The 13108-nt window shown below is 36.9% G+C and overlaps 2 protein-coding genes across 2 annotated transcripts; one reads left to right on the top strand and one right to left on the bottom strand.

Moving 5' to 3' along the window:
- The first annotated feature begins 5086 nt into the window (after positions 1-5086).
- tmem101 (transmembrane protein 101) lies at positions 5087-7485 on the top strand. Its single transcript, XM_069160193.1, has 4 exons — positions 5087-5258; positions 6069-6249; positions 6382-6528; positions 7159-7485. The coding sequence occupies exons 1-4, from the start codon at positions 5128-5130 to the stop codon at positions 7465-7467; spliced, it is 768 nt and encodes a 255-aa protein (XP_069016294.1). The 5' UTR covers positions 5087-5127; the 3' UTR covers positions 7468-7485.
- Positions 7486-7532: 47 nt separating this feature from the next.
- On the bottom strand, positions 7533-13062 carry LOC138204738 (decorin). Its single transcript, XM_069160191.1, is given in 3 exon segments — positions 7533-8938; positions 8941-9528; positions 11603-13062. Coding segments are annotated over 3 exon segments (1095 nt in total). The 5' UTR covers positions 11909-13062; the 3' UTR covers positions 7533-8737.
- Positions 13063-13108: the final 46 nt, after the last annotated feature.

The following is a 13108-nucleotide window of genomic DNA, read 5'->3' as shown; positions in this document are numbered from 1 at the left end:
TAGACGACATACTATAATATGACTTGTTTATCATATTTCAGACGACATACTATAGTATGACTTTTTTATCATATTTCAGAAGACATACTATAGTATGACTTTTTTATAATATTTCAGACGATATGCTATAGTATGACTTTTTTTTTAATCATATTTCAGAAGACATACTATAATATGACTTTTTTATCATATTTCAGACGACATGCTATAATATGACTTTTTTATCAAATTTTAGACGACATACTATAATATGACTTTTGTTTAATCATATTTCAGACGACATACTATAGTATGACTTTTTTTTAATCATATTTCAGACTACATGCTATAATATGACTTTTTTTTATCACATTTTAGACGACATACTATAATATGACTTGTTTATCATATTTCAGACGACATGCTATAATATGACTTTTTTATCATATTTCAGAAGACATACTATCATATGACTTTTTTATCATATTTCAGACGACATACTATAATATGACTTTTTTATCATATTTCAGACGACATACTATAGTATGACTTTTTTATCATATTTCAGACGACATACTATCATATGACTTTTTTATCATATTTCAGACGACATACTATAATATGACTTTTTTATCATATTTCAGACGACATACTATAGTATGACTTTTTTTTTATCATATTTCAGAAGATATACTATAGTATGACTTTTTTATCATATTTCAGACGACATACTATCATATGACTTTTTTATCATATTTCAGACGACATACTATAATATGACTTTTTTTTTTTTTATCATATTTCAGACGACATGCTATAATGACTTTTTTATCATATTTTAGACGACATGCTATAGTATGACTTTTTTATCATATTTCAGACGACATACTATCATGACTTTTTTATCATATTTCAGACGACATACTATCATATGACTTTTTTTTTTAATCATATTTCAGACGACATACTATCATATGACTTTTTTATCATATTTCAGAAGACATACTATAGTATGACTTTTTTTTTTATCATATTTCAGACGACATACTATAGTATGACTTTTTTTATCATATTTCAGAAGACATACTATAGTATGACTTTTTTATCATATTTCAGACGACATACTATAATATGACTTTTTTATCATATTTCAGACGACATACTATAGTATGACTTTTTTATCATATTTCAGACGACATACTATAATATGACTTTTTTATCATATTTCAGACGACATGCTATAATATGACTTTTGTTTAATCATATTTCAGACGACATACTATAGTATGACTTTTTTTTTTAATCATATTTCAGACTACATGCTATAATATGACTTTTTTATCACATTTTAGACGACATACTATAATATGACTTGTTTATCATATTTCAGACGACATACTATAGTATGACTTTTTTATCATATTTCAGAAGACATACTATAGTATGACTTTTTTATAATATTTCAGACGATATGCTATAGTATGACTTTTTTTTTTAATCATATTTCAGAAGACATACTATAATATGACTTTTTTATCATATTTCAGACGACATGCTATAATATGACTTTTTTATCAAATTTTAGACGACATACTATAATATGACTTTTGTTTAATCATATTTCAGACGACATACTATAGTATGACTTTTTTTTAATCATATTTCAGACTACATGCTATAATATGACTTTTTTTATCACATTTTAGACGACATACTATAATATGACTTGTTTATCATATTTCAGACGACATGCTATAATATGACTTTTTTATCATATTTCAGAAGACATACTATAGTATGACTTTTTTATCATATTTCAGAAGACATACTATAGTATGACTTTTTTATCATATTTCGGACGACATGCTATAATATGACTTTTTTTTTATCATATTTCAGACGACATGCTATAGTATGACTTTTTTATCATATTTCGGACGACATACTATATGACTTTTTATCATATTTCAGACGACATGCTATAGTATGACTTTTTTATCATATTTCGGACGACATACTATATGACTTTTTTTTATCATATTTCAGACGACATGCTATAATATGACTTTTTTATCATATTTCAGACGACATACTATAGTATGACTTTTTTATCATATTTCAGAAGACATACTATAATATGACTTTTTTATCATATTTCAGACGACATACTATAATATGACTTTTTTATCATATTTCAGACGACATACTATAGTATGACTTTTTTTTATCATATTTCAGAAGATATACTATCATATGACTTTTTTTATCATATTTCAGACGACATGCTATAATATGACTTTTTTTTTATCATATTTCAGACGACATGCTATAATATGACTTTTTTATCATATTTCAGACAACATGCTATGATATGACTTTTTTATCATATTTCAGACGACATGCTATAATATGACTTTTTTTTATCATATTTCAGACGACATGCTATAATATGACTTTTTTATCATATTTCAGACTACATACTATAATATGACTTTTTTTTTTAATCATATTTCAGACTACATGTTATAGTATGACTTTTTTATCATATTTCAGACGACATACTATAATATGATTTTTTTTATCATATTTCAGACGACATACTATAGTATGACTTTTTTATCATATTTCAGACTACATACTATAATATGACTTTTTTTTTAATCATATTTCAGACTACATGTTATAGTATGACTTTTTTATCATATTTCAGACGACATACTATAATATGACTTTTTTATCATATTTCAGACGACATGTTATAGTATGACTTTTTTTATCATATTTCTGACGACATACTATATGACTTTTTTTTATCATATTTCAGACGACATGCTATAGTATGACTTTTTTTTATCATATTTCGGACGACATACTATATGACTTTTTTTTTATCATATTTCAGACGACATGCTATAATATGACTTTTTTTTTTATCATATTTCAGACGACATGCTATAATATGACTTTTTTTTTTTGTCATATTTCAGACGACATACTATAGTATGACTTTTTTATCATATTTCGGACGACATACTATAAAATGACTTTTTTCAGAAGACATGCTATAATATGACTTTTTTATCATATTTCAGAAGACATACTATAATATGACTTTTTTATCATATTTCAGACGACATACTATAGTATGACTTTTTTATCATATTTCGGACTACATACTATAGTATGACTTTTTTATCATATTTCAGACGACATACTATAGTATGACTTTTTTTATCATATTTCAGACGACATGCTATAATATGACTTTTTTTTATCATATTTCAGACTACATGCTATAATATGACTTTTTTATCATATTTCAGACGACATGCTATAATATGACTTTTTTATCATATTTCAGACTACATGCTATAATATGACTTTTTTATCATATTTCAGACTACATGCTATAATATGACTTTTTTATCATATTTCAGACGACATACTATAGTATGACTTTTTTATCATATTTCGGACGACATACTATAAAATGACTTTTTTCAGAAGACATGCTATAATATGACTTTTTTATCATATTTCAGACTACATGCTATAATATGACTTTTTTATCATATTTCAGACTACATGCTATAATATGACTTTTTTATCATATTTCAGACGACATACTATAGTATGACTTTTTTATCATATTTCGGACGACATACTATAAAATGACTTTTTTCAGAAGACATGCTATAATATGACTTTTTTATCATATTTCGGACTAACATACTATAGTATGACTTTTTTATCATATTTCAGACGACATACTATAGTATGACTTTTTTTATCATATTTCAGACGACATGCTATAATATGACTTCTTTATCATATTTCAGACTACATGCTATAATATGACTTTTTTATCATATTTCAGACGACATGCTATAATATGACTTTTTTATCATATTTCAGACTACATGCTATAATATGACTTTTTTATCATATTTCAGACTACATGCTATAATATGACTTTTTTATCATATTTCAGACGACATACTATAGTATGACTTTTTTATCATATTTCGGACGACATACTATAAAATGACTTTTTTCAGAAGACATGCTATAATATGACTTTTTTATCATATTTCAGACTACATGCTATAATATGACTTTTTTATCATATTTCAGACTACATGCTATAATATGACTTTTTTATCATATTTCAGACGACATACTATAGTATGACTTTTTTATCATATTTCGGGACGACATACTATAAAATGACTTTTTTCAGAAGACATGCTATAATATGACTTTTTTATCATATTTCGGACTACATACTATAGTATGACTTTTTTATCATATTTCAGACGACATACTATAGTATGACTTTTTTTTATCATATTTCAGACGACATGCTATAATATGACTTCTTTATCATATTTCAGACTACATGCTATAATATGACTTTTTTTATCATATTTCAGACGACATGCTATAATATGACTTTTTTTTTTTATCATATTTCAGACGACATGCTATAGTATGACTTTTTTTTTTTTTTTTTATCATATTTCGGACTACATGCAAAAGTCTGACTTTTTCTTCATCCAAGAAATAACCAAAAAGTCATACTACAGTATGACGTTTTTTTCGGCCAAAAAAATAAAAAAAAATACTTAAGACGACAGTATGTCGTCTAAAATATGAAGAAAAAGTCATACAACAGTGTGTCGTCCAAAACGTCATACTATAATAGTACGATCTGTTTCTTCATCCAAAACCTCATTAAAAAGTAATCTTTATAAAAGTTACACAACTTTGCTGGTATTTCGTCCAAAAATCTGAAAAAAAAGAAGAACAAAAATTGGAAGACATTTGCTTGTATAACTTTTAGGACTACATACTATAGTGAGACAACTGCAGGACATTTCGGATGACGTCCTATCGAATGAAATTTCCGTCATTTTTTGAGAACACCCTCGGCTGTTACCAGCCAATAGGAAGGCGTATTTACACCGACACAGGAAACTCTTTCAAAATAAGAGCCTCGGCGCTTTCGTTCGACTTAAAAATAAAGCGCGTAGAGACGCGCGTGCTTTTATTTTGACACGTGAAGGTATCGACGGCCCGGAAGTGCGCTTTTGGTGTGTAGTTTTTTTTAATTTTTTTTATCGTTGGCGGAAAGGCACCGAGCAAAACATGGCAGGTCCCAGTAGGAAGCAGATGTTGAGGTTTCTAAGCCAGCTCGGTGCGTTTATTTTGACCCGGTTCGGATTCTGGAACTGTTTCAGCATGTTGATGCTGTTTGCTGAACGCGCGGACTCGAAGAGGTACGAGGCGTTCAATGGACGCAGCTAACGAAGCGGTAGCTACCGAGCTGGCTACTTCATTCTGGGGAGGCAAAACTTTTTGGGAGGAAATTACCGTCGTTCATCTTCAAAATAGTTATCTAAAAGGTTGGACACGTGTTGTTCCTGCTGCAAGAGGAGATAGTCTCCTTTTTTAAATCTCTTCTCCGTCAGAAGCTGATGGACTGACCAAACAGGCCATATGGGACTGTTTTAAATTAGGATGACACTTTGTCTGGTCTGTAATTTTCGAGGTGGACAGCTGGCAGGCTGTAGTTTGTCCCGTGTACCTCACTGGGTGTGTGTCGTTTCTGTCTGGTGGGTTGGTGAAGCTCGTGCGACCACACCCCTCTGAATTATCCTTAATTACACTTTTCTAACAAAGAAATCACACAGAAGATTCACACACACACACACAAAAATATACTATTAATATTATTATTATTACTACTAATACTATTATTTTTTTCTGATATAAAGCTGAATTTTGTGAGCTTGTATGTGGCAACACTTAATTATTATCGGTTTTTTGTTGTTGTTGATATATTTCTAAATGAGTGATCGTAACAAGTTTATAGATTAATCTGGATAAAGAATTAAACACTCGTGCAAAACACGTTCAAGTAGTTAATGCAGAAGAAGTAGTGCATTTCAGTTCCTACATACAGCTTGTATTTAAATAATCAATAAAGTATAGGACAGACAATATATATATATATATATTATATATATATATATAACAATAATAAATAATAACTGAATCAATCATTCTTGCTTCTTTGTCACCTCCAGGAAACCAGACATCCACGTGCCGTACCTGTACGTCGACATGGCGGCCGCGGTCCTCTGCGCCAGCTTCATGTCGTTTGGGGTGAAGAGGAGGTGGTTTGCGATGGCTGCCGCCGTCCAGCTGGCCGTCAGTACTTACGCATCCTACGTCGGACAGCAGGTGCATTACGGGGACTGGCTGAAGGTGAGCGGCACCCTGTGGTTCACAGTCAGTAAATTGGATCTGGTTTCACCGCTGCTCGTCTTGACGGTGGATTTACTTACACACCGGAGACTCGTGTCACTCACATCGTCCCGAAACCTCGTTTCCCCGCAGGTCCGCATGTATTCCCGAGCGCTGGCCGTCATCGGAGGCTTTATGGTTCTGGCCAGCGGCGCCGGGGAAGTGTACCGTCAGAAACCTCGCAGCAGATCGCTGCAGTCGACCGGACAGGTTTTTCTGGGAGTCTATCTCATCTGCATGGTAAAAACTCACTTGTAGATTATTTCTATCCAAAAGCAGCATGAAGTGCATTTTACAGAGACCTAAACATTACAATGTGAACCGCCAGATTTAGTCTGATGGTTCCTACAGCTGCAGAAGTGAAAGTGATCATTCAAGGATATCAACCAGCACTTCATTTGATTATAAAGTGTTAAAGGCATTGATTGGGTCCAGAATATATTTGTGCTTTGGACAAAACTAAGACATTTTACAAGATGTATCATTTTTCAGTATATCTAGAGATTTTTAAGTATAAAACAGTTAATTTATCTTTACTTTAGTAACTGTACACAAAACACAAAGTCTTAAAAAAAATTCTTAATCAAGAAAAACAATTCCAATACTACTGAAAATAATTGTTAGTTGCAACTAATAAGCAAAAAGTTCAAAAGAAAATGTAAAGGTTTGCATCTTTATAAACTGAATATCTTTAGGTTGTGGACTGTAGGTTAGACACACACAACAAAAAGAAGCATTATACACTCTAGTTCTGTCGATAACATTTAAATCACAGTTTTCCTTTAAAGGTTAACAAGCTCAAATAGAGTACAAACCAAAGTTAGATTCCCGGATATTTTAAATGCCGCAGTACCACTTTCTCGCCACTAGGTGTACTCCCTGCAACACAGCAAAGAGGACAGGCTGGCCTATGTGGACCACATCGTTGGAGGAGAGATCACCGTGATGCTGCTGGAGGTGCTGTTCGGGGTTCTGGCTCTGGCCTTCCTCTCGGGCTGCTACATCCGCCTGGCCGCTCAGATCCTGGCCACCGTCCTCCCTCTGGTGGTCCTGCTCATCGACGGCAACGTGGGCTACTGGCACCACACTCGCAAGGTGGAGTTCTGGAACCAGATGAAGCTGATAGGCCACAACGTGGGCATCTTCGGCGCCGTGCTGATCCTGGCTACCGACGGCTGAAGCCCCCCCCCCCCCCCCCACCCCCCCCCCCGTGCTCTCCGAGGCAACTTTTACAGACCGAGGTGTCCGCAAGCGACGAGGTCGTTCGGTCACGGCGCGACTTCGCACTCAAAAGCTGCCGTCGCTCAGGATCCGAACGCTCCGAGCGGAGGCGGGCGGACGTGCGCTACGTCGATTGTCCGCGCCGAAAGAGAAAACAAGCTTCCTTTTTTTTAAAAATAATTTATTTGTATCCATGTTTACATTTTTGTTTCTGCTATGCTCTGAAACATGACACTGACAATTTGTATTTTACATCTACAGGGAACTTTTTCTCCAAAAAGAAGTCTTAAATGGTTTAAATATTTGACAGATAAAGGGTATTTTACGGTGTATTGATTATGACGTGGGAGGGCCACGCTGGCCATTTGGCAATAAACACGCGTTGCTTTTAACTTGTTAATACCTACGAATGTACGTAAGGTTTTAATTCAATTTGATAAACACAGCTTTTTGAAAGACATTGTTCAAATCTCTGAATTTGTCATCGTCCTGAGTTTCCTCTTCACTGAATAACGCAGTTTAAACGGATTATTTTGCTACGACCTACATAAAGGTCAAATATACGCAACATAAAATGAAGTGTTGCTCGGGATGAAACTGAATGTGAGGGATTTCTTGTGTCCACAACGGAGCAGCATGTTTAAGTAAGCACAATTACCGGGTGGGCTGATTAAATAGGTATAAAGTCTTGACGGTGCATGTAGCTGAGTCAGCGCAAAGAAAATGTCAAAATGACTTTAATTTAAAGTTACCCACCCATGGTAGATTTTAACTAGTGATGGAAATTTAAAAAATGTTATTTTTTTTCACTGCTCATTTTTTGTTTTGCTGTCACGCATTTGGCTGAAGGCAAAAAGTCAAGGGCTTATTTTATTTTCATATTTAGGTGTAATCAATGCCTTTCAATTAAGAAGATAATCATAGACCTGCTACTTAAGATGTATGTAAATTCTTCCTATAATTGGGATTGATTACTGCAAAACTATATCAATAAATGATTTATGCTGTCAACTTTGCTTGTTTTCAGTATTCTAAAGGATATTCTGCACGTTTTATCTTTCTTTTTGCTATTGTTCTTGCCATAAAAATAAAAACATCTACAAAAAGAATGATAAATAAACATAGATTGGTGGAGGATAGATTGCAGTTGACTTCCGGCTATTTTGCAGCAGCGTCCGATCCCGGGCCGCAAGTTAGTCCCAGAACCGCTGACTATAAATAGAATTAGTCATTTTTCGTCACTCTGAGACTCTGCATCACTTACGGATTGCTTGTTGTTGTTGTTGTTGTTTTTGTTGCTGCTGCGCTCTGCTTTGATGATGGTCCAAATCACAGCGACCATCACGGTGACAGTGATGACGAACATCGAGGCCGTCTCAACCACACACAGCCCGCTGTCCAGAGAGGCCAGGGAGCCGCCGGCCAGGTGGGGAGGGGGTTGTGACAGACGACGTCCCGGTAGTCCTCCACGTGCAGGTGTCGAACATGCTGGATCTTGGAGAAGACGCGCTGCAGCTCGCAGTCACAGGTCCACGGGTTGGAGGACATCTGAAGGTTGGTGCTGGTGGTCTGCAGCTGCAGGAAGGTCTTGAACTTGATGTGCGTCAGCTGGTTTCCCTGGAGGCCGAGCAGAGCCGGGCTCCACAGAGGAGCCGGAGCCTCGGCTCCGATCGCCGACACGTTGTTGCGGCCGAGCGGCAGCACCTCCAGGCTCTGCTGCCTGCTCGGCACGCCGTCTCGCAGCACGTTCAGCCGGTTTGCCTCCAGGTTGAGGAGGCTCAGACGGGGCAGGCTGCTGAAGTCCCCGACGTCCAGCGCCTGGATGCGGTTGTAGCTGAGGTCCAGCTTCCTCAGGTCTTCAGAGTCTGCCAGCGAGGCGGAGTCGAGGCGCTGCAGCAGGTTGTGGTCCAGCCGGAGCTCCCGGAGGGAGGACAGACTCCGAGAGAAGTCACCGGGGAGCCGACGCAGCCGGTTAAAGCTCAGGTCCAGCCTCTCCAGAAACTGCAGCGAGGACAGAGACTGGAAGCAACAAGCAGATTAGAAAGTAGACATTGCTCTGTTTTAAATCAGCTGATCACCGTTTCAAAGACAGCGATGGAACCTGATACGTTCCCTCAAGAATGGAGCGTACTTTGTGTTTTGGTATTATTTACTGCATCATACTTCTATTCTACAACATTTCAGATTGCGTATAGTTTTCACTCCACTACATTATTGGCACAGTTGAGCTGAAGCAATTAATTGAGTAGCCAATTGACAAGAAAACAAAAACAAACACATTATCAACAGTTTTTATAGCAATTGATGAATTAATTTCTTCATTTATTATGCAACAATATCAACAATTTGTTCATTTTAGCTCCTCAGTTGTGACAATGTGCTGCTTTTCTAGCATTAAAATGAAAATCTGTGATTGTTGATTGGACAAAGAGAAAAATCTGAAGATGAGGGCTCTGATGCAGGAATTACTGACTATAGGTTTATGTTTGATTGAAAAAAAAAATGCTATAGATAAATTGATGATAAAAAAAAAAAAATCATCATTCGATGTAGCCTTGGTTTCCCAGTTTGGTTACTTGGTACAGTAAAATGTAAAAAGATTTTCATACAAAGACCAACGAGATTACAATCTAAATATATATATAATACAGTGGGTACGGAAAGTATTCAGACCCCTTTAAATTTTTCACTCTTTGTTTCATTGCAGCCATTTGCTAAAATCAAAAAAGTTCATTTTATTTCTCATTAATGTACACTCAGCACCCCATCTTGACAGAAAAAAACAGAAATGTAGAAATTTGTGCAAATTTATTAAAAAAGAAAAACTGAAATATCACATGGTCATAAGTATTCAGACCCTTTGCTGTGACACTCATATTTAACTCACATGCTGTCCATTTCCTTCTGATCCTCCTTGAGATGGTTCTACTCCTTCATTGGAGTCCAGCTGTGTTTAATTAAACTGATTGGACTTGATTAGGAAAGGCACACACCTGTCTATATAAGACCTTACAGCTCACAGTGCATGTCAGAGCAAATGAGAATCATGAGGCCGAAGGAACTGTCCAAGGAGCTCAGAGACAGAATTGTGGCAAGGCACAGATCTGGCCAAGGTTACAAAATAATTTCTGCAGCACTCAAGGTTCCTAAGAGCACAGTGGCCTCCATAATCCTTAAATGGAAGAAGTTTGGGACGACCAGAACTCTTCCTAGACCTGGCCGTCCAGCCAAACTGAGCAATCGTGGGAGAAGAGCCTTGGTGAGAGAGGTAAAGAAGAACCCAAAGATCACTGTGGCTGAGCTCCAGAGATGCAGTAGGGAGATGGGAGAAAGTTCCACAAAGTCAACTATCACTGCAGCCCTCCACCAGTCGGGGCTTTATGGCAGAGTGGCCCGACGGAAGCCTCTCCTCAGTGCAAGACATATGAAAGCCCGCATAGAGTTTGCCAAAAAACACATGAAGGACTCCCAGACTATGAGAAATAAGATTCTCTGGTCTGATGAGACCAAGATTGAACTTTTTGGTGTTAATTCTAAGCGGTATGTGTGGAGAAAACCAGGCACTGCTCATCACCTGCTCAATACAATCCCAACAGTGAAACATGGTGGTGGCAGCATCATGCTATGGGGGTGTTTTTCAGCTGCAGGGACAGGACGACCGGTTGCAATTGAAGGAAAGATGAATGCGGCCAAGTACAGAGATATCCTGGAAGAAAACCTCTTCCAGAGTGCTCTGGACCTCAGACTGGGCCGAAGGTTCACCTTCCAACAAGACAATGACCCTAAGCACACAGCTAAAATAACAAAATACTTATGACCATGTGATATTCCAGTTTTTCTTTTTTAATAAATTTGCACAAATTTCTACATTTCTGTTTTTTTCTGTCAAGATGGGGTGCTGAGTGTACATTAATGAGAAATAAAATGAACTTTTTTGATTTTAGCAAATGGCTGCAATGAAACAAAGAGTGAAACATTTAAAGGGGTCTGAATACTTTCCGTACCCACTGTATGTATTGTCACGTTCACTGAAGGTTTTAAATTGTCCTTTAAACACAGCACATTCACCATTAGACAGCTGTTGTGTTGGTACCTGTGGCTGCAGAGTGTGGATGCTGTTGTTGGACATCAGGAGGATCCTGAGAGACCAGAGCCCCGTGAAGGACCCGGTGCGCACCTCCGTCATCTTGTTGCCGCTCACGTCCAGCAGCCAGGCGTCGTGCGGGACGACGGCAGGGACCCGGACCAGCCCGCGAGACCTGCAGTCCACCGAGTCCGAGGACTCGTAGCAGAGACAGTTGCCGGGACACAGCCTGAAGCCCACCGCCGTGTTCAGGAGGAGAGGCAGCTGAGTCAGCAGAGGCATCACGCCCAGCGCTGCGCCGCCACCGGGAGACATCTGGTTTGGACCAAAGTGTGTTCACTCCTGCTAAAAGGCATGTTCACCCTCCTCAGACACAACAGCATCTTTTGTAACGACACAATAACTATGTCATTTCAGCAAATTGTCTATGAGCGTACACTGAATATTCCTGATTAGAGAGGGATTACGGGCTTAAATAGATGATCCCATAACATAACCGTATCCGGGGAGAAAACCTGCTCTGTTTTGGGAGTCTTTCCTAAAATAAGGATTTCCATCTGCTACTGTATATAGATATATTAGCTGTTATTTGTTTTGATAGCAGCTAGTTTATCCTGTTATGTCTGCTTTTCATGGCAAAAAGGTTTTTTTTCATAATTAAATCTTTGGAAAGGAATGTACTCGTTGCCAATTTATGGGAAAGATGATCCGGGTACCAAGTAAGATCATATGTGTAGGTCTTTTGAAAGTTAAATTTTGTGTATTTTGTAAATTCTTTACAAAAACCAACAGTATTCACGGATTCATCAAACACAACGTGGAAAATCCCAGGATTATTATTTTTGCAGCTCCAATGATGATTCAGCAAAAATAAATACTGCTTTGACATAATTCTGATCGTTGATTAATCATTCAAAAATGTCAAAACCTCTGGTACAAGCTTCTCAAAAAGTAAATACCGCTCACAATGCAACTCTTAAGACAATCACGAGTTAGCAGTCAACAATCAACAACCGTCAATCCACACCGGCCTACCTGAAATTTAGCTGCAATTCCACTCATGAATCATTAAAAAAAAAAAAAAAGAACATAAATCACTACTCGAAGTATTTTCCACACAACTTCAGCTTCCACCGGATAATAAAGTGGCCCATTTTAAAGATCTCACACCACTGATTGACTTGACAAGTGCTCCGTGTGGCCCGGAGGACGGGAGCAAATCTCATCGAGCAGCATTAAGAGAAACTTAAAACATTTGAATATTGAATTTGAAATGGTCATGGCGTCAGTTGCCTGTAATTACACAGATTACAAGAATGCCAAGTCCGGTAGCGAAAAAGAAACCCGAGCGTTGCCCGTAGCAACCTGATCTGATGGAAAACGCCGGCAACCCGGAGGACAGTTCGGGACAAATGTTTTCCCCTCGAACACGTCTCACACTTGATAAATAATTTCAGTGATTCCGATTATCTGGAGGTGAAACCAGGAAAGCGATCGCACGGGCTGTAAATAAAA

This window comes from Embiotoca jacksoni, unplaced genomic scaffold (genome assembly GCF_022577435.1).
Source record: "Embiotoca jacksoni isolate LCO1_2020_lvr unplaced genomic scaffold, fEmbJac1.0.p SCAF_26, whole genome shotgun sequence".
Lineage (NCBI taxonomy): Eukaryota > Metazoa > Chordata > Actinopteri > Embiotocidae > Embiotoca > Embiotoca jacksoni.
Note: the sequence above shows the minus strand (reverse complement) of the source record. Positions and strands in the feature narration are given on the sequence as shown.

What these genes read in the sequence shown, in the direction of transcription:
- tmem101 (XM_069160193.1), top strand. Translation starts at nt 5,128, where the DNA reads ATGGCAGGTCCCAGTAGGAAGCAGATGTTGAGGTTTCTAAGCCAGCTC. An exon ending in GAACGCGCGGACTCGAAGAG is followed by an intron (nt 5,259 to 6,068) that starts GTACGAGGCGTT and finishes TGTCACCTCCAG; the next exon opens with GAAACCAGACATCCACGTGC. An exon ending in GAGTCTATCTCATCTGCATG is followed by an intron (nt 6,529 to 7,158) that starts GTAAAAACTCAC and finishes TCTCGCCACTAG; the next exon opens with GTGTACTCCCTGCAACACAG.